At 38.6% G+C, this 23,134-nt stretch overlaps 1 protein-coding gene across 5 annotated transcripts in view; it reads left to right on the forward strand.

Moving 5' to 3' along the window:
* CEP112 (centrosomal protein 112) overlaps positions 1-23,134 on the forward strand; it is a 271,084-nt gene that overhangs the window by 182,576 nt on the left and 65,374 nt on the right. For 2 of the 5 annotated variants that reach the window (XM_044984032.1, XM_044984034.1), the window contains 2 exons: positions 9,676-9,906; positions 20,962-21,033. In XM_044984032.1, the coding sequence (XP_044839967.1) occupies positions 9,676-9,906; positions 20,962-21,033 (303 nt within the window). Of the gene's footprint in view, positions 1-9,675; positions 9,907-13,375; positions 13,474-20,961; positions 21,034-23,134 lie in introns of those variants that run through there. The other 3 variants (XM_044984036.1, XM_044984033.1, XM_044984035.1) reach the window with 2 other exon arrangements.

Consider the following 23,134-nt stretch of genomic DNA (forward strand, 5'->3'; position numbering starts at 1 on the left):
TGGTCAGAATGGCTGTTCTTATTAGGCGCTACAATGAATGTGTTTAACCTTAAACTGTTGTGTATTTGCACTTCATTCAGGTTGCCTTCTTATTTGTATTCACCTTTAATGATTAGGAGTTAGATTACTTATCTATGGGAGGCTACACTCCTATGCAAAGAGCCTGTCAGCCCTACAGTGAAACATATGTTGTTACTGAAATGGGAAGTCAAATGTCTATTCAAGAAATCTGGCTCATGTACGTGGGCATTATATAGTAGGTATATCTTCTAAACATGCAACTGAAACTTGATCACCAATTTAAAAAAATCCTTATCCCTGTTCTCTTCCCCTTTCCCTCCCCCTTTTTCATTGTATATTATTAACTAACCATGGGGTGGGCAGAATATGGCCCATGGCCCGCATCTGGCCCATCGAACATTTCTGTCCAGCCTGCCAGGCTCTTTGGCTGCCCCTTGCGATCTCTGGGTCGCTAAAAGTCCCACGGCACAGCGGGGCGCTCAAGCAGGTTGCCTGCCTGCCGTGGCCCCACGCCGTTCCCGGAAGCGGACGGCTGCTGCTGGCATGTCTCTGCATGGCCCTGGCGGGGGAGGCAGTTCTGCGCGCTAGCACCGCCCTCACAGCCCCCATTGGCCAGTTCCCAGCCAATAGGAGCTGCAGGTGTGTTGCTTGTGGGCACGGGCAGCTCATGGAGACCCACAGCCCCCCTCCCTCCAAGGGGTGTGCAGAGACATGCCAGCAGCAGCCGGCTGTAGCCGCTTCCAGGAGCAGCATGGGGCCACGGCAGGCAGGCAGCCTGCCTCAGCCCTGCTGCACCGCTGGCCAGGAACCGCCTCTGATAAGTGCCTCCCAGCCAGAACCTGCACCTCACACCCCCTCCCACACCCCAACCCCCTGCCCCGGTCAGAACCCACTCCTGCAGCCAAATTCCCTCCCAGAGCCCACTCCCCTCACCCTCTCCTGCACCCCAACACTCAGCACCAGTCTGGAGCTCCCTCCTGCACCCAAATCCCCTCCCTGACCCCACATCCCCTTGATTCATATAGTAGAAATGTGCAGTCCACGACGATGTACAAAAATCATGGAGTGGCCCCCTGCGAAAATTATTGCCCACCCCTGAACTAATCTGACACAATATTTCCTTGGAATTCTGATGACTGGCTGACGTTAATGGCTCAAGGCTGTCTCTCGGGCCAGCAACTCCTTCCACCTAGTCTTCATTTGTTATTGCCTTGATAGGTTATTTAGAACCATCATAACTGAAGAGTACAATCACTCCTCTACGGATAGATAAGAAGCTTCGGGATACATAACTGTATTTAAGGGCTTGTGCTATTGACAAGTTTCTAATTTTACAAGTCACAAGTAAAAGTAGATAATAAAACTTCCACATATTTTAATTGAAATTGACTTAGTATAGAAATTTTTTTAAATACCATTGATTAAAATGGAGATAATAAGTTAATTAGGAAGCCATATTTAAAATATAGCATTCAAATCAGTTCTTTAAGTTTAATCATTTAACTATTATTAATTTAAAATTGTTTAAACCAAGTCATTTGGAGTTTGAGAAGTCATGCATTTTCAGAACAGAAACAGAGTGTAGTTTAAACATGTATGTTCAGATCCTGAGCCTTACTGCAGCCCCTTTGTGTCACTCTCATGGTGCAAAGAGGCCATAAACTTGGCTTAACTAGACAACGGAAGATTTCTCTGGCACGTGGGAAAGTGCAAGTGTTATAAAACAGCAGTGATCACCCTTGCACCTATCCTTGCAGCCCCAGGGTAGCTGATGTGCCTAGACAGCTGCTATGGCATGATCCATTGAGACTATGGACATCTAGATGCACTTTAGAGCAGCCCTGAAGCTGCTCTAAGTTGCACAAGGGCCAAATGGCTTTCAGGTAGCTGTAAGATCAATGAGTCATGAAAACAGTATAAAGTCACCTTTACCATTGGCTCCTGAAGTACTGAATGGAGTTCAGCAGGATTCAAGGATTGGGGTCATTGGCCTGGTTCCCAAGGTCCTTATTCAGGTAGAATCCATACAACAGGAGTAAGATTTTCAGTCTTTTTAGCATGACTTAGTGAACCCAGAGTTATAAGTGATAACCATAGTGGTAAGACATGCTTTATATAAACCAATTTTGTTTTGAACACAAACCAAAGTGATTGCATTTGAAGTTGTTATGGATATACTCTGTATTTGCCGATAGCTGCAAACAAATGACATTTTGTTTACTTTTTTAAAAAGTTCTCTTGTGCCTGATACATTGCATGTTTCTTGGAGGTAGTTGAGAACAACTTTACTACTTCTAACTATATCTCAGTATTTAATAAAGCTTTATTTACTAATAAAGAAAATTGAGGCCATTCAGCTTGTCATTGTAAACTCCTATTTTCAACTGAAGTAATTTCTGGATTATTTAGCACTAAATATCTAAAGGTTTGGTACATTGACCAGGACTACTCTGTGACATTCCTCACTTCTAGCCAGTAATACTATCGCTCTTTTGATTCTAGGATGTTCTGAAACAGAAGCCATTAATTAACATGACTTGACAACATGTTTAACATCTGAATTTCCTTGATATTGTGGGTTTAAAACATCCGTAATGTTATTTGAACATAGTTTTTTGCGGACGTTGTTTACTCTGTAATATGAGGAAAAATAGGAAGACTGTGGAACATATTTATCCTACCACCATGAAGTTCACCTAAAACATTCAATAAAGCTCCAGTCCCCTTCTCAGAACCTGATCTAAAAAGCTGTTTCATGTGGTTTCATCAGTAGCTCCTCTGGAAGTTGGGGGTATGCATCTTTTGGCTGGGCTCTAGTCATCCTGTCCATCCCCTCCACCTCCATGAAGTGAAATTGCTGCGGGGTCTGGGGCTACAACAATACATTTCCTGTTTAACTGTTTTCCATCTTTATATTTTGTTTTGCAATTTGTTACTTTTAAAAATAAGCACTTAGTTGCCTTCAAAATTCTTTGCCATTCTTTTATTTAATTTTTCAGTAAATGGAGTAAACAATCTTTTTCTTTCAAGCCTAGTTTATTCCCACTGCCAAATTACTGTGGGTTTATGACCCACCCTATAAGAGCAAAGTTATTTCTGGTTATTCTTTGGGATAGAAGTAGCCAACTCAGCTAATAGCTTCCTCAACAGGATGGTTGTCATTCATAGAAATTAAATTACCTCTGAAATCTTTATCTGCTCATGTAACTTTACACTTGCCTTTTTGTAACTTATTCTTTCTGGTGATGTGCTTTGGACAGACTTTTAAAATGTTCCCTCTTTATTTGCATTTGTTTTCCCATCTGTTGACTTTCTATCATCTTACACAGTACTGTCTTCTCTGCTACTTGCTGCTATGACACATAGCCATTTTCTTGAGTCTGAGCTCAATATTAGCTTTAAACACTTTTTTAAAACTTTGGTTTTATTACCTTTGCTAATACTCATTCAACATACTCAGTTTATGAATTAATGAGCACAGTAATTGAATATAGAAAATGGCAACCTGTAGCAGTTGAAAAGAAAATGATGATCTGTGTTTCTCTATGGCCTCATTACAGTTTCAAGGCAATAGAATTTTGGGACCAGTGTATACTGTGAGATCTTCATTTGTTTCTGTATTGTTAAAATCTGATGAAAACTAAGATCAGTTCATACAGTATATCTTAATTGTTGTAGTTCTCACAGGAGCTCTAACTACGTCCTCTTTACAGTTTGAGCCTTGCAAATAATTCTGAAGGCACGGTTGACGGACATAGGCCTGACCATCTAGGCTAATAGTTTGGAAATTCAGTACTCAGAATATAGGATTTGATCTTAGAATCATAGACTCATAGAAGATCAGGGTTGGAAGAAACCTCGGGAGGTCATCTAGTCTAACCCCCTGCTCAAAGAAGGATCAACCCCAACTAAATCTTACTGGCAAACCAAGAGGGAAAACTGTGTGTCTTCAGATTTTAGTTTTGAGGGGTAAGATTTAATGATTGCACTGTTGTTATTTTTCTGCTGTTGCCAAAGTGAGCTGATTGCTCTGAGTGAATTTTTCCCCTTCATGGTCTTTTGAATGCAGAAAGTGGTGGAGATACCTTTCTCTGTCATTTTAGTTTTTCTTGCTTCTATTAACTTTGGCTAATCTCCTTATGCTTAATATTTGATAATAGTTGATCAAACCATAGTTAAATCTTTCTTAAAGCTGTAAAATTTTGCATTAATTTCCTGCGATAGTCTTAAGATCCGTGTGTTTGCATGAGTCTCTCTCTCTCTCTCTCTCTCTCATAGCAAGTGGTTCACTTGTAATCCAGTACTGCCAGTGACTTTGTTGATGTGAGAGAGAAGGAGCCCTGGCTTGAGGATGTGGGTTGTTTTAAGGCAACTGAGGGAAGATTTTCGAGTCAGTTTGGAGAGATTAAATGTTTCTTTAAATCATTTTACTAGCAGTGACACTGCACCAAAAAATCTCCTCCAATCTAATTAATTTCTCTGCCTCATCTGTCTCCAGATTTTTTGCTGCTAGACCCAAATCTGCTTTTGTCATCTCTTATATCCAACATTAATGCTTCTTTGCATGTTAACTACTATTACTTTCCCTGTATAACAAAAAGTTTGTTTTGTGCCACTAAGTTGGCTGATGCCTTTATTTCCAAATTAACAGATACATGACCGCATAGTACAGGGAACAATCACAGATGACACTGGAACTCGCCAGACCTCCATTTTGGCTCCCAATATGTTTTATGAATATATTTTCATTGGAATCCACCAGGTTAGCCTTGGCTTCTAATCCACACACTTTCTTGGTATTTTAGGAGCTGTTTGAAAGATGTAATATTTTAAAGGGTTTTTTTGTTTGTTTTTAAGGGGGGAAAAAACTCATACATAGAGATAATCAATAAAATTCCAGGCAGGCCTTGTAATAGAGCAGTGCATTTAAAAATAAACATTGCATCTGTCTATCAAGAACTCAAAGCCCCAAATCCTATAGAAATGAAAACCATCTATTTTCACCAATATAACATTTCTTCTTTCAAACAGAAATTTAAAATTTCTGTTAAAATTTAGTTTTAGCTCAAAGCCATAACAAATTTCTGAAATAATTATAAATGGTATATGATAGATTGTATACTGTTTTAGTATGTATACAAATTTAATTTTAAAAAGTTAACCATATACAGAGGAAAATAACAGAAAAGAATGCAGATTGCATTGTATAAATGAGGGGTGACCAACCTGAGCCTGAGAAGGAGCCATAATTTATCAATGTACATTTCCAAAGAGCCACAGTAACACGTCAGCAGCTCCCCCTCCCCCCTGCTCCCAGAGCCTCCTGCCCACTGGCAGCCCCACCAATCAGCACCTCCCACTCCCTCCCCGCACCTCCTGATCAGCTGTTTCATGGTGTGCAGGATGCGAGGGGGAGGAGCGAGGGCACAGCAGGCTCAGGGGAGGGGGCAGGAAGGGGTGGAGTGGGGGCAAGGCCTGTGGGTTGAGCAGTGAGCACCCCCCGGCACATTGGAAAGTTGGTGCCTGTAGCTCCAGCCCCGGAGTTGGTGCCTATTCAAGGAGCCGCATATTAACTTCTGAAGAGCCGCACGTGGCTCTGGAATCACCGGTTGGCCACCCCTGATATAGATTATGTGTTTGAAATAATGCTGATGTAGTTAACATGTGTAGCTAGTAGGTCATACTTTTGCGCACAAATAATGTACTTTCTACACGCGCACTCACACACACGATATACTTTCTCTCTACACACACACACAGAAAATGTATAACTTTAACACAAAGGGAATAATTCAATGAATAATCAAGAAAGTCTGTAAACAAAAAACAATCTTGTATAACAGCTTTCCAAGAAAGGTTAATACTTATATTAGAATAATGAATTTGGGGGCGTACACCAATGCACAATGCAGTATTTACGATTTAGTTATCAACTTTGGTTAGAAATGTACTTAGATTGTCTAGTACTTTTGTGAATGGAGCATTTCCTTTTTCTTCAAAGTTTACTAGATGCTAACATAGTTCTCAGATATTATGAAAGAATGTTAAACATTATTTATTTAGATGACTGTAAATGCCTACAGTATAAACATGTAACACACACAACTTTTAGGAATGAAGTACTTGAAGAGAAAAGTAGTACAGAGATCTAAAAGCAACCATGAGCATTCCAAACCATTCAGAATCTGTTTGGGCAGTTTATAACACAATCTTGTTCTGAAGCTTCTCACCAAACTTTAGCTGTAAAATCTTGAATTCAAATAGATAATTTCAAGATGATTACAGTTAGACTATTTGTACATTTCACAATGAAAATCATAGTAATATTTTATATGTAAATATTCATTTTTAAAGTTCTGCTATTGAATCATTTGAATGGTAGCAGTATTTATGTGTAGTAATTATTGGACATAGATTTAAAATCTAATTGATATGACATGTATGTGAATGGATCCCAGTGAACTGTTTCCTATGAGCTCACACACACACACACACACACACACACACACACACACACACACACACACACACACACACACACAGTTTATAATCTTTCAGTGAACATGTTCTTGTTCAAAACTACCTATAAATAAAAAATGTTGGTTCATTTCGGCATGTATTGTAATTCTTAAAATAAGAAAATTTTTACTTTATAGTAGCAAGATGGAAATATATTGAAGGAAATGTTCATGAAAAACCTACTAGAAATGATTAAATCAATAAAAGAATAGTAGAATGCAATTCTTGTATGTCTCTCATTATCTTCTATTACTTTGTACTTTGCTTCCAAGGAGACAATCTGTTATCTTCTAAAGGAACTAAACATATGATAGACAAAAGTCAGGAATAATTGGACAATATCAAATGCAAAGCTTAGTTGAAATCATGAATCTTTTGAAAGAAATTCACATTTAGAAAATTACAGACCAGGGAAAGGAAGATGGAACAAGAATCCACATCATGAAAATTCTATTAATAGAAGCACTGTGTGTTTAGAAATATAGTACAACTCTGAATTAACAACACTTGGTTACCCACAATTCCTTTTTATCCAAATGGAGCCAGGTTGTCAGTGTCTTAATTATCTTGAAAAATCCCTTGATTATCCAGAACTCACTTGTCCAAATGTGTTCAGTGTTCCCATGACTAAGATGTCTGAAGCTGTGTACTGATCACTTTATTCAGTCTTATTTACCGAAACAAGTAATGCCACAAAAGGTTACAAAATTGTGCGAATACATCCTTTTCAAAACCCCAAGAGATGATGGATAAAATGATATAAATTATATATTGGTAGATGAGTCTAACTTTGTGAAACTTACATTCTGAGGAGCTGGAAAAGAGTGAGATTGCTGAAAAAACAACTGAAGAGTGTGTAAGAAATTGTAAATCTAAAGTAGCAACTCCTACCATAACTTATACCTTCAGCCTCTTCCAAGTGTAAGTTAGAACAATTTAGATCCCTGCAGCTTACTTACAGACATATAACTTTCACGCTTTGTATGTCACTTCTGAATTTGACCCCAAACATAAGTTAAATAAGTTACGTATAAGGGGTACCTATTAAATGCCTCCCAGTAAATACTACAAGGCTGTTAGTACTGTGGCTTTGTAATTTCCATCTTCTGAATGCCAGATCTGTGCAAAGCCTAAATCCTGGGCTGTAAGTACTGTGTTATAATTAGGGTAGTCTGTTATTGCATCTGAGGACCTTTCTTTTGTAAAATTTTCAAATGCACCTAATAGGATTTAGGCTCCTAAGTCACTCTGCTACTTTTGAAAATGTTATCCCTTGCCTGAGACAAGTTAGATGAGTCTTGGCAGTTAATCAACCTCTGTCATCTGTTGTTGTGCGTTCTTTAAGTCTAACCAAGATTTGGAGATGTATGGGAATGAATTGGCTGGGAATGAATCTGGCCACAATGGAAGTGTTGCTGCTAGTTTTGGGAATTCACATAGAAATAAGAAAGACTATGCCTGCACCTTTATCAATGTAGTTCTGAGCCTTGAGGTTTCGTTAAATTCTTCATGGCTTCTTGGTATGTAGATAATGATGGTCCTGTGTAGTGTCTTCTTCTATTAGCAGTCAGCCAGTCATCTTTCCTCTCAGATGCAGACCTTGCCACAGTGACCCATGTCTTTGCCATCTACAGGCTGGATTACAATAATGCACTCTCTTTTATGTGGCCTTTTATGAACCCTTAGGTGCTTCATCTTGTTCAGAACACAGTGGCCTGTCTTCCAATTGAGGAAAGTCAATATGCTTAGCTACATTGTCTGCACTGTCTACCTGTTCATGGTTTTAGGCCTTAATGACCATACTATAAGTCTTACAAGGGCTAGAAGCCTGTTGTTTAAGTGGCTATGTTCCTTCATGACAGTTGGGGTCTGTTGGGTTGTCTTGCCTCTCAGTGCCTGGAAATCAGTGGCAGAGTTCTCATGGTTAATGCTCCTTTTTCAAACTTACTTTTCATCAGAACCCAAATTTACCAAGCTTCATATCATACACCAAAGCTGTTTTGGTCAGTCATAGAATCATAGAATATCAGGGTTGGAAGGGACCTCAGGAGGTCATCTAGTCCAACCCCCTGCTCAAAGCAGGACCAACCCCAACTAAATCATCCCAGCCAGGGCTTTGTCAATCCTAACCTTAAAAACCTCTAAAGAAGGAATTTTTTCATGATTTTGACAGCATTATTTTGTTTTTGATATCGACCTTTTTTGTTGTTCTTCTCTTGGATTGGATGTCTTTAACTAGGGTGGTTTTATGAACAGTAGGACTGATATATTTAGTTTTGAGCTCAGTATTTTTCTATTAATTGTGCTGCCCTTGCTAACCTTTGTCATGAACGCTTTATCAGATCATAACTAAATCTAGAATAATATCCAGGGCCATCTTCCTCCAATTACCTTGCCAAAGACTTTAAGTTTCAATTTGATACAAGTTATTGTCATTGTTTAGATGCTCTACCCTAGCCAGGAATATGGTTTACACTCAGTAACTATCAGTTATAAGTGATTTTCATTTATGGTGGGTGAAGCACTGGTTGACCCAAATCCTGTTAATACATAAAAATCTTTTTTTAACATACACTAAAAAAATTTGCCTTGGGCATCACATGTTTGTATCCTCTAGCTGTCTGACAGGTTCACAAACAGTGTTAGCTAGCCCTGGAACTGCATCCTGTGTGTGTAGACTTTACTGAAGAAGTGTCTTAAGGAGGGATTTTAATAGGAAGAGGGTGGGGGCGTGGCACACTGAGATTGAGAGGAAATAGTATAGGAAAAGATACAAAGCCAGGACTGGAAGAATGAACAAAATGAATGGCAAAGCTGATTCTTTGGTGGAGTGAAAGGGAGGGTGAGTGGGTACCAAGTTTGGAACTCTACTTTGGCCCTAACTAAAGCAGACTTTTCTTGCTGGCTGCTGTGGCATTGCTGATAGCCTCCGTCCAAACTTTGGCCAGAAGGAAGCTTTTCCCGTTTGTGTGTGAAGGCAAAGTCAGGGTAAAAGAGAAAAGGAGAATCCTAAAGTGCAGATGAATTCTGATGGGAGGGAAGAAAGGGAACTCTTCTAGCTTGTTCCCTATCCTAGATGATAGTCTGATCAGAGAAGTCATACAAGTGTTCTTCCTTTTTTTTTTTTAATTTAAGATTATCCATGATATGGAGGCCCAAATCCACAAGCTGAGAGAAGAGCTTATTCAGGTAAATGCTCAGCGGAAGCAACAGTTGGTAGAACTTAGCCTTCTGCGGGAAGAAGAAAAGCAGAGGGCTGCTCGCGATCACGAGACTGCAGTGAATAAGCTTAAAGCAGAGTCGGAAAAGATGGCCTTAGACCTGAAAAGGACACATGCTGCAGAGACAGAGATGACATTGGAAAAGGTAAGAGATTCACATGATGTTACTACACAAACCTGGTTAGGTCAGAGCAAGTGAGGGACAATGAATCCGAAGTGACACACTCTATAACAAATTATACAAATCAATAACAGTTGTGAGATCACTTAAATAAAGGAAACTGCTATAGCTCAGAGTTTGTCAAATCGTATGGCATTCAGGGCTGGAGGGGCTCAGAGTTTTGAGGTCCTTGAATGAAAGGCTTCTGTGATAACAAAATGCAGATTTCATGATGATAATTACTATTGTTTTGACTAGCCTTCTTCCCCAGCAGAGTGCCACACTCTAACAGAAGTAGCAGTAGGATCAAAACACCAATCTAGTAGTTTAAGTAGGGGGAAATGGTAGACCAGAATAACAGCATGATTTGAAATGCAGCTTCAATCCAGGATGGGGTTGACAAGGGAGATCCTACTTTATTAATCCAAGTATTTTGCTCTGTCAAAAAACAGTTTAAGGGGGAAAGTTCAGGATACAAGTATCTGGATATAAATTGCCTTCAGTATAAAAGGGAAAGCTTTTGTGTGCTTGTTTTTGTTTTAGTAAGTAAGGACTTAGAGATCAATTTTGTGGAGTGGGGAGGAGGGAAGGTTGGGAAGAGGGGCGTGAAATGTTTGTTTGGGGATTCATGTTTTAAAACACACGGGTGTTTTCTCCCACTTTATGCTCAACCAGTTCATTCACAGTATGACTCAGTGTATGGCTGTTTTTGGCTGAATGTTGACTCCTTTTTATGGGCTTCACGTTCATTCAGCAGTGAGTAGGTGTTTTTGATACAAATCAGCAAGATTTGAAATACTTAAGGACAGGAACACAAAGAAATGAACTCTGATAGAAGTGTGAAAACCTCACTGCTATGTGATATCGAAATAAAAATGGTTAATTATATGTTATGATACTAATATTTTAGCAAACTGTGTATTCAAAAATCTCTGTACATTTTAAATAATGTCATGCTTATAAAAGATGGTATTTTGAATTTCCTCAATAACATTTTACAAATTCTTTTTAAAATTGCTATGTACGTTTCTCCATTTCCTGTCCTTTAGATGTATTTACGTGATCATTTACCAGTGTTGTCAGCTAATATCATCACCATTTCCCTTAGGATGTTGGCTCATTGGCACTAAGGAACTTTCGTATACATATTTCAGCTTTTCTTGTATCCATTTACTCATCTGAGATTGGATCCAACCTCTATGTCCTGGGTGAAATCTAGACTGTTAATGGGAGTGATTCAGTTTGTTTGGTGCTGCAGAGACTAAATCACAAGTCTTGTAGGTATTCAGTTCACAGTACTGGTGACTGTACTGCCAAATTAAAGCAAAATCTTTAATATCTTTTGCCAGTATGTAGTCATAAGAACCAAGTCAGAAGATAGATATTGCTAGATATTTAAGTATAGATAGCAGTAACATTGAAGGTTGAGATTTTCAAAAGAGGGAAGCTCGGTGACCAAGTTTCAATGGGATATGAGTGACTAGCTTCCTTAAGCTCCTTTGCACATCCCAGCCTAAATATAGAGCCTGATCCTGAAAACAGTTATGCATGTGAGTAACTTCATTCAGGTCCATTGCAGTCAATCTGACTATTCATATGATTAAAGTTATTCATGTGCATGTTTGTAGGATTAAGTGTTTAATGCAGATGGAGTAGTAACTAATGAACCTGGCGTTTTAAATAACTATGGCTCTGTTCCTTCAAACACTTATGTACATGCTTAATTTTTCTACTGTGAGTAATCTCACTTAAAATGTCACTTATTTGTGGTAAGCTTCTTGGTAAGGGTTTGCAAGATCAGAGTCTTATTCTGTATTGAGGTTTGTTTTTTTTCTTGTTTTAAAAATATCACCATTATTGGATTCTTATTTAGTAGGAATAAATTCTTAACTAGCCTGCTGCAGCTTTTAATGGCGTAATCAGCATATAGTTATCTAGAAAAGATCACCAAGACTTTAAAATCTATTTTATAATATTTTCAGTTCCTCAGAAAATAAAATAATTGTCATCAAAGGATATGTTTAAACATTGTGCTAAACTAAAATGAAAACTACTTGATATTTAAAATAGGCCATGTCTGTATGTAAGCATACAGTTGTTTTAAATATTTTAAGATGTATTAGTGTGGTAAATTCCACATTTGATTACAAAATGATATAGCGCAACAAAAAATAAGACTATGCATATACTGTTCCAACGGTCTTTGTGAAATTGACATTTCATTTACCTGCATCAGGTTCTTGGTCCATAATTTTAAACAGTATTCTGAGGATTATGTTGGAAATCTGCCAGCCTGAAGCCATTAAATGGCTATGATCAACAATTCAGAATCTTTTTTGAATTTAAGGAAAGCTCCACTTGGCATAATTATTTAAAGCCAAGGTCACAGAAAGTATTTAAACCTTTGAAATTCATAATTAAAGGATTAATATTAACTCATGAAGACATTGTCATTTTTGCTTAAAAATGGAATTTGAATCTCAATTATTTTCTTTCTTTGATCTTTTTTTTACATTAATAGTACAGCAAAAGAAAAAAAGTTAACTTCTTTACATCCCTAAATTAAAGTTACAAATAATCCTTAAACACTTCAGAGGAAAATATTCTTAATAGTCTTGAATCACCATTACTGTCAAAAAATATTATTTTTAAACTTTCAGTTGAATTTTTTTCATTTTCCAAATAAAATTACATGAAGACATTTCTAATTTTAATGTACATTAGATGGCATTACATTTTAAGGGAATATGTTTATCATTTAGCCTATTTCTTCATTTCTAATTTATGATTGGGAGATAATGTGCTGGGGGAAAAAATATTATTTTGTGAGGAAAAGGAGTTTTACATATTCCAGTGCAAGCAACCATGAGCTACCTCTACTCATTCCTACCCTATTTCACCTCTTTGTACAGCCCAAGCTCAGGGCTCTGCAAAGAGGCCACCCAGGTCCCAAAGGAGTTTGGAGGAGACCTCCATTTTCAGCTGAAAAGTGAAAATGATAGTGTTTACCAAACTGAAATGAAATTCTGACACAATTGAAGTCAAGGGAGCATTTGCGATTGGAGATTTTTTTATATAAAAGAAAAGAAAAACAACTTTAATAATAGCCCACATGCTGCTTCTTTTAAAAAGTAACTTTCCTTCTGAGGTTTTGAATTTTTTAGCAAGTCTTGTTACCTTTAAGTTGTTATGGAGGAAATGAAAGGAAAGTTTTGGTTTTTTTTTGTTCATGTTTTGTCTTCTAAGGTTTATGTTCTTCTATTTACTTGATTATATATGGTTCCAAGAACTGCTAGCTGAACCTCAGAAGTTTTCGTGGGTCTGGTTTTGGTTTGGAAAAGATCATATGAACATCCAAACTTTCAGAGGCTCATTCCTTTCCCAGGTGAAGGGATTCATTCCCGTGTGGCCTTATATTCTGTGCAATATTGATTTCTCTGTGTGTTGGTTTCAGGGGTTTATGGATTGGCACTCCCCTGATCAGGATCACAATGGGAAAAGTTTTCTAAAATTTCAGTGAAGACCTTAAAGAAGAAAGAGAATTTATAGAGGCATGTCATTCACATACTTTTGCTTTCTCAATACCACTGATGCAGAATGGGAAAAAAAGTCTAAGAGAATAAGCTTTATTGATAGCACCCTGCTCATGAGTATGAACAGATGTGATCTCATGTAATGAAACATGTGGGATTAATTTGATGTTGCTTGCTACCAGCAAGATTTTCATGTAGAAGAGATGTTACTTTCTTATTCTTCAGGCTTCTCTTGTGGATGGATGATTAATTGATACTTAAGGTCCATTGAACTTTGTATTGCAAATTGCCAGGCTGGGAATTAATGAGATGTTACTGTTCAAACCAGACATGGCTGGTAAACTTAAACGAGCAGGGGATTTTGCCAGTTTCCAATTTTGCCAGTTTCTTTGTATTGATTAAATGGGGGTGATGATGGCACTTTATTAGCATATAGCAGAGCTAAATACAGATTATATTAGTTTGTAAATGGCAGGCCCTTATATGTAATTCTGATTTTGTATTTTTTAATGATACTCTCTATAATGAGGTAAACATGTTTTAGTTCGTTGGGGCTGTATATATTTTGGTATTTCTATTATTTAGAGTCACATACTGTCTCATCTTACTTTCTGAGATAAAGAAAATTAATATTTTATTTCATTACATTTTGGTAGTATTTAATGCATGATTATAGTATTTTAGCCACTGATGCCTATAAGGCTGCTCCGTAATAGTATTTAAGTGAAATTTTAAAAGTGTGAAGCTAACAGTAACTATCTGTTTATAATTATTTCATCTTAAAATTAGATTAATCAATAGGAAGGATAAAATATTGTGCTTCCTGGAAAAAGTCCTTATCCGGCAGCCAGATGAAACTGTGTAATCCACATTGTAAAGAAAAGAAACAAGTCACCTGTTATGGAACAAAAAAAAAAAGTCCATAATTTTCCACTGACCTTACTCTGTAGCTGGCATTATTTTCATGTAACCCCTCTGTGAGGTGTTTTTCTGAAATGTGAGCTATTAGAGATGTAAATGTTTTGGAACTGGCTTACCATTTCTGTCCCAGACAAATCACAGCTCTGTTTGACATCTCCATGCCTGTTCTCTTTGGGGGAAATTCTGCTCTATGCACTATTAAAAGCACTGAATAGGGTGCTTTCCATCGCCTGGGATTTCCAGAAGGAATTCTGTCTGAACCAGCCAGAATTCCTGTCAATGTGTCTGCTGCAGCAATCCTGAAAAAGGTGCAGCATCCTCCATCTCTGCTCCTGGCTTGTTCTATTGATCATTGTGAAGGAATGGGGGTGATAGCATGGCTTTTAGTTTGCCCTGCCTTCCCCCTTTTGGGCAAGTGACCACAGTGTGCGAGGAGGGAGCAAGGTGCTCTTTGAGTCTGTAAAACCCCACCACAGTAAGAGGAGGAGGAGTAGCAACTTGTATCCCCTCTGTTTGCGCACACTTGTGGAGTTGCTGGTCAGAATCAGGCCCTTTCTGAGGCTCTTTTGTTATATTTATTCGTGCCTGAAGATGCTCTAAAATATTTTGATTATGTAATTTACTTTTATTCTATTAAATTGGAAAGAGATTTTTAATACCTTTTTATGCTCTTGCTAATTTGGGACTTGATCCTGTGCACCTTAACTCATGCAGGTAGTAATACTGAAGACAATGGTGTAAAAATAGATTTACATAAGAACATAAGAATGGCCACAGTGGGTCAGACAAAAGGTCCATCAAGCCCAGTATCCTGTCCTCTGACAGTGGCCAATGGCAGGTACCGCAAAGGGAATGAACAGACAGGTTATCACCAAGTGATCCATGCCCTGTCCCCCAATCCCAGCTTCTGGCAAACAGAGGCTACGGACACCATTCCTGCTCATCCTAGCTAATAGCCATTGATGGACTTATCCTCCATGAATCTATCTAGCTCCTTTTTGAACCCCGTTATAATATTGGCCTTCACAACACCCTCTGGCAAGGAGTTCCAGAGGTTGACAGTGTGTTGCATGAAAACACAGGCTTGAGCACTTAGTTATATGGGCCTTTTCCCCACGAGATTCTAAAAGCCCTGTTCACTGCAGGGGTTAAACTGCGGTTGATCATTGCAGAGATGCACAAGTTAAGGGGAGGACACATGAGCTTCTGCTCTGGTAGTCTTGTCCCCTCCCTTCTGTGTGAGTAGGAGCAGTCATGAGTCCCTTACTATCCTGAGAGCATGAGTGTAACCATGCAAAAAGGACCAGGAGGAGGCTTACACTGTTCCTTCCTAAAGGGGGACTGAAGCAGGTGGGCTTCCCAGTAGCTTCTGTTGGGGCAGCTCTAACACAAGCCTTTGCATAATAGGCACAATCTAGCCATATACATAATGGATTACTGAAATGCAGCCACCTGGGGTGAAAGGTGGCAGCCATTTATCAGTGCACAACACCACCATAATTGTTCAGGACAGAAAGTGTTACTGCAGTTAGACTCTGACTAGCCATGTTACACATAAATCAGTTCAAGATATTGGCATGGAGAGTTGAAATTGTTTGTCATGTCCTTGTGTCTTCATTTATTTTCATGACATCCATTGTTACACTCAAACATAACAGAACCTGAAAGATTACCAAAATTTCTGTAATCAAAAGTAATAAAAGATTATTTCTGGGAAGTGGACCATTTTAATTGCACTGATTTGATTAAAAAATGAAACAACCCCTCTGCCCAGGTACAGATTTTATTTGCTTCCTCTTTAACATATTTTATGTGTCAGTTGATTATATTATTATAGCATATGACGACTGTTTTGCATTGTAAGTTACACCCACGTATGAAAAATATTGGACATAGGGTGTTTAAAAAATAAATACATTAGAGATGCTTACTACCGTTGTGTGGGCTGCACTAATGACTAATTTCAACAATAGGGTGACAGATGTTATAGGTTGTATCAACAACACTTATGGCATAAACACTAGTCAGCCAGGTGTAACATACTATACAAAGCTTGTGTATATTTTCAAGTTTGCCAGAAATTATTAAAAGAAAGAGGAGAGCTGCATTTCTAAGTGCGTGCAGATGTGAATTTTGGCTAACATAGCTGTTTGTAACATTCATCTGTGGTATTTTCTTGGCAAAGAAAATGAGTATTCAGAAAGCATGACCCTAACAGACCAGTAGACATGCTAACAATACTCTAAGGAAGCAACCTTGGAACACTGAACCTAACTCATAAAACAGTTATATCTTTGATACATATAAAAATACATACAGTGTGGAGCTGAAGTGGTTTTTTTCCCTGCATTTGAATAATTTCCATCTTGAGCTTTTTGTTGACTGCGTTCCTGGAGTCTAATAGACATTTTGGTTCCTTTTATCAAGTGTTTGTTCAGATTTAAGGACTGTCTATTTCTTTTTCACTGCTAGTTTCATTCCAGAGAGGAAGTATGTTTCTCTATGTACACACCCTGTTTAACACATATGATAGTTAAAATTATAAGATGAAGTTAGAGCCACAAAGAGAAGGAATAGTCCAGTAGTTAAGGTGCTAGCCTGGGACTCTGAAGAAAGTGAAAATCAATGCAACTTAGTATCAGAGGGGTAGCCGTGTTAGTCTGGTTCTGTAAGAGCAGCAAAGAATCCTGTGGCACCTTATAGACTAACAGACGTTTTGCAAAACGTCTGTTAGTCTATAAGGTGCCACAGGATTCTTTGCTGCCAATGCAACTTAGGCACCTAAGAGCCTAATTCACTTTTGAAAATGGGGAATAGGTGTCTAAGTCACTTAGACCTGGCAATGCTGAGCAGAGCAATGCCTAAATACCTTTTAAAATGTGGGCTTCTGTGTCTCAGTTCTTCATCAGTAAAAAAGGGATAAGAGCACATCCCTACCTTGGAGGGTAAATAAATTAAAAATAGTGAGGCATTCAGATACTACACTGCTGGGGGCAATTGTGAGTACTTAAGTAAATAGATTTAACTGATGACAGATGGTTTGTTATATGTATCTTGAGGATCTGGTGAAATATGTATCCTTATTCACAGTTATTTTTTGTTTACTTGATGGATATCATGAGGTTTAGTCAGGAACATGTATCTTCATTAAAATCAGACATAAATTATCACTTTTCCCTCATGCATGCTTGCTTTACAGTAGTCTTTTAGAAAAGCACAGGAAAAACGGAGACATGTTTTGCTTGGTTCTCGCACATAAGCTATAATTTCAATACAATTATGAAACAGTTCAGTTTGTGGAGCTGGGCATGTGAGCTGGCAGGTAACTCAGCCAAAGCTGCACAATTCAGTTTTATTGATTTAAATGATGTAACAGTTGTTTGGATTTTTTTCTTCTTTTTTATGTTATAAAGTCCTGTATTTTATAGCTATTACAATCATGAAATATACCTCCAACAGGATTCACTCTATAAACTGTGTTAAGATCAGGATGTAGGCAACTGAGTTCATATTATCTTTCAAGAATGGTAGCATTTAAATAAAAGTTAGATACCCAGGAAATTCAGAGGTAAGGTTAAGCTTACAAGAAACACAAACATTTGAACATATGTAAATTCGTCTAAGATGCCAAACTTACTTAACTCTGTCCCTAGAGATGGTCATTTCCTAACTTCTCTTTTTGTGTTTTTATAATTATTTTGTAACATGCTGTTTTTGTAAAAAGGACTTTTTCTAAGAACTTTGAGGTGTACAGTGTGCTGCTTACATTTTGAACAACTTCTGTTCCTGTGCAGTTTAATTTGCAGGTGGAGTTTTAGAAATGTACATCACAGATAAATGGCTTCATCTCTGTATTTGTTAACTTGTTAGCTCTGTATTTAATGACACTTGGGTTCGCAGGTTCAGTTGTAAAGCCCAATCCAGTTGGGTACTGAACACTTTCATCACCTTACAGGATTGTCTCCTTTGTATGGAAAGAGAAATCCTTGCCGTGGAATATGATTTATCTAATACAGAATTTGTACATCAGTGTTTTCCTGTGGAGCGTATCTGACCATAAAAAAGGCCATAGTTGGTATAAACATTGTGATTAAAGTATGCCTTTGTGGTCAGTGATAAAATGAAACTGTATACAGTGGATAGTGTACACTGCCTTTCTGATTTCTTCAGGGTATTGCTAATGGGATGGATTTAAGATAGTTTTGGAAATTTAATTGAATTTCCATACTTTCAAATGTTTGGGTTTTTTGTATGTTTAAACTTAGATACTCAGGAAATTTAGAATATTTTTAAGCACTAATCTTTTAAGGTAATATGTATTCAAAACAGATATGTAATTTCAACCTTAACAAAAGTTTTTGCGTTGGAATTTCCTTTCCTTTTAGTTGGCTTAAGGTCTAATGAAGACAAATTCTGGTCTTGCAGACCCTAGGAGTTCCACAAGAGGGAACCCTGGTCCAGCAGACCTTAAATGGTTCACTGAAGAGGGAATGCCACCTTGGTTTGCTGGCCATGAAATCTTCTAATGGCCACTGGACTGGTCTCTCCTAAAATCTGCAGGATGGTGAAAAAAATGTATCAGCACAGTAGTTTGGGGTCAGCAGAACCAGATGTAAAAACCCTCCTGCTGCTAACCCCTAGCCCCAATTGAGCAAGTCCTGGGCAGTGAAAACCCCCAACCCTGCCCCTTCTACTGCATCCTGCTTCCTCCTCTGCTTCTCAGTTGACCTCCCGCTGCTCCTGGAAGGTATCACAGGAAATGAATGATCTGCTGCCCTACTCCTGCTGCCCTCCTGCTGCTGCTCCCTAACTTGGGGGTCAGAGAAGTTCCTCTATATGCCCCTCCGTATAGTGCTCAACATCTCAGCACCGACCCTTTCTCCAGACTCCAGTCCTGAGACTCAGGCTTCTGGATACCACAGCTTTCCAGCTCCATCCAAGTTGCTTTCCCCAGAGGACCTTTTCATCCCAGAGGAACTGGCGTTTCCCCTGTGACAGACCTCTATGAAAGCCCCTTCCCTGGTACAGCTCAGACACCTTGCAACCAGAGTCCTCCAGGACTGAACCCCGACTGGACCTCTGGCATCTATCCTATAGCTGATGTTCCCCCTTTCAGCCCAGGACTCTGAGATTTTGGGCAGGGCTCTTTCTTGGCACCATAGTATCACACCCCACTGAGCCAGTATTCTGAAGAGGATCTTCCAGACCCCACCAGATGCCCTATATCCAGGAGTTATGCGTATCCATGGGGACCCCTCTCCATCTGCTTACTGTAGGCTAACTGGCATCCCTGGGGTCACCTTGGTGAACAATTTTGTAGTGTACCAGCCAGAAAGAGACCACAATACCCACCAGTACTGCATCTCTCATAGACATCTCCTGGCCAACCTGATGATGGCCCTCCAGTACCTTATGCCCCTTCAGCACTAGGAGGCACTGGAGAACAGCAGTATAAGCATTTGCTGTCATTGGTTGCTTTAGCATTAACTTCTTGACTTTCTGCTATAGATTTTTTTTCTCTTTGGTGTTTACTCCTCCCTGTCAAATATTCATGTCATTGGCATCTCTTCCATAACTTCTTAATGAATCACAATACCTCTCTGTTTTGGTGTGATTCGTAATTATTAGGCAAAAATAAAGATGAGATTTTACTCTGGGCAAACTTCAAAGCATCCATAAGCCACCAAAAAATTCCCTAACTTCCTCTCTGAGCCATATTATTATCTGGACACCTCTAAAATCTGTAGTGACTGTGTAAGTTCCACCATGGGCTTTTCCTTTTTAGCATAGTGAGACTATGGTCCTCCAGCCATTAACCTCTGCAAGGCTTGTCCTTGGTTGACTCTTTCATCTCCTTTGGTAGCCATTGTCTGATATTTTCCAGCAGTCCCTCATCTAGGAATGAGCAATCTAACATCGATTTTTCATCTTCTCCAGCACTCTAGCACAACTTTGAGTCTTCTAAGGAGGAATGCTTGGAGCTGCCTAAGAGCCAGTTCATTGCCACAATTATGTATGAGTTAGAGAATGAACAGGTACATCTCCAGATAATCCCTACATGTCCAGCATTCCTTCTCCCTAGATGAGTTTAGCCTCTAAGAATAAGGATACTTAGATGCAATTTCTTGGAGGAGAAAAATAGGTGAGCTTTCTAATGAGTGGAGCTCACAAAATATATTGCCTGCACACCCCCACCCTACCAGTCTCTGTTCTTCAGAGACTGTATGCTGGACAGGAACTGATTGAGGATGGGGCATGGTACCTCCTCTACGTGGTGCTAGTATTGGTGCATATGCTGATTTATCTTGGGGTAACTGCTTTTAACAGCTCTTATTTAGCATAGATCTGCATCGGCAATATAGTCATAGACTGCTACTGTTAAGTAACCTAGGTATTTTTCTGCTGCAGTTTATCTATCATTGGCATAATTTATGTTTACATAGTTCCTTTAAAACCTTTTAGCAAAAAGATTGTTAAAAATGAATATACATCGTTTGATATTATGTGATAGAACGTGTTAGAGTATTAGTGAAAATAGGGTTTATACCCCTCCTACTTTCCCATTTCTTTTACCATTTGCCCTCAGGGAGGGGCATCTCCAAGCAACCAAATCAGAGCAGTGTGGCTTCGGCAGAGACTAGAGATGGCATCATCTACAGTGAGTGGCCTTAAGATCAGTAGACTTATATAAGGAATTTTATAAACGAAACACTGGTGACCATAATGAAGATGTAGTGTGAATCTCCCTTGATATGAGTAACCAAATTAACCACTCATTGCACTGACACCCTGATTTTCCTCTTGGACAGCAATTACATCAGTCGTATAAAATATATATTCCCTCTCTATACAGTGAAGTATTGAAGTGGTTCTGCATTGTATAGATGCTGTTGCCTGCGTCTGCCCATATGGAATTTAAAGATTCTAGAACTCTTACCAAAAGAATAACCCTATTGTTTTGTTGTTCTGTACCATGTAATATCTCTTGAATACATCACTATGTATTTTGTCTGCCTTACTGTTCCTGAGCAATAACTTCCTTATTTTAGTTGTGTTGTACAATCTATGTATGTTTACTTATATATGGCCTTGGAGCGATTCCAACATACTAGCATAGTGATTCATGAATTAACACATTTATACTACCAAAAGTGAGCATGAAGCTTTGGCTTTGATGGGAAAGTGTCTTTCCAAAGCTTAAAAGACCTAGGGAAAAAAAGTTTAATTTAAAAATGAAATTACATCATCCCATAGGGAAGCTATTTGGAAAAGGCTTCAATCTGCACCAAACTTCAAAAATAATATTAGAGAATAATCTCTCCGTGGTACTTTACTCAAGTGAGACTAAACAACATTTATGGCGCTATCCCAAGGACTTACTGGAGATATTTCAGAGCAGTAGTCTCGTTTGTTCATACATAGTGGGATTGTGCTTTCAATACTTTCTCTTTTAAAAAAAAATCCTTTTTTGCCCGTACTTCATGCTGCCACATGGATTTAAAACTGGCTGGAGAGCTACTAACAAAGAGTAATGATATAAATGTCATTGTAATAATGTATATGGAGTTGTCTGCTAGGGTACTGTGCTGATCAGTGTTAGGGCTGGTTTTATGTAACATTGTCATTACTGATCTAGGTAGGAGGACAAACATCACTTTAATTAAATTCACAAATAATACCATAGCACTGAAAATTACATTGACTGATGTTCTGGGACTTCGTTATATCTGTCTGGACAATTGTCAAAAAAGTGCTACTAGATGGAGGAACCATTGACAGTTATAAAGTTTCATTTCCATCGATGTAAAGCATTCACTTGTTTAGGGTAATACAAGGAGGTGTAATTAACAATAATGGGAATAAGCAAATAATATTCTAATTAATTTCAGTGGATGTTTCCTGTGTGTGGCGTGTACAAGGAGAGGCTCTTTTTTTACTTATTTTTAAAATGCACACACAAGAATTTGTTCAAGAAGTTGACCCCTTAAACCACCCCACAGTTATGATATCCATGTGAGAAGAGTTGTGCCAAAAGCTAGCATTATGGTGCTAAATTTTCGGAAGGGTGATTTAAAAAAATTAAAAGGAAGCCAAATAGTACCTAAAAGAAATGAAATAATTAGAACAAGAATGGAACTACTTAAGCTACCATACTGGCATCTCAAGAGACATATCTACCCCTATGGAAAAAAGGAAGAAGCAAGGAAAAGAACAGTAAGACTAAATGATGAAGTATGAGAAAATATTTAAGCCAAAAAGATACACTTCAAGAAGTCCTGTGCCGGTATGTCTACATTATGGACCTTACGGTGGCACAGCTGTGCCACTACAACTGCGCTCCTGTAAGGTCTCCCGTGTAGCCGCTCTTTGCTGGCAGGAGAGGCTCTCCTGTTGACACAGCGCTGTCTGCACCAGCACTTTTGCCAGTGAAACTAATGTCAGTTGGGGGCATGTTTTTTCACACCCCGACCAACAAAATTGCACTGACGAAAGTGGTAGTGTAGAAAAAACCTAAAACTCACTTGCAGAGCAACAGATTGTAATTAAGTCTAAGCAAGTGTTAGGGGAATTTAACTTGCGCTACCTTATGCTTCACTACCGAACATAGCCTTATGACTTTATCATAGGACCTTTCTCTCAACATGCTTAAATATACTCCATCTCATATTACTCAACTTTTTTGGTTTGCGGGGAGAGGGGGTTGTTAACAGGTAGCAACCTGATCTAAATTTGTTGGTTTGTTAATATTAAGATAATGA

This window comes from Mauremys mutica, chromosome 12, assembly GCF_020497125.1.
Source record: "Mauremys mutica isolate MM-2020 ecotype Southern chromosome 12, ASM2049712v1, whole genome shotgun sequence".
NCBI classification, from domain to species: Eukaryota; Metazoa; Chordata; order Testudines; family Geoemydidae; genus Mauremys; species Mauremys mutica.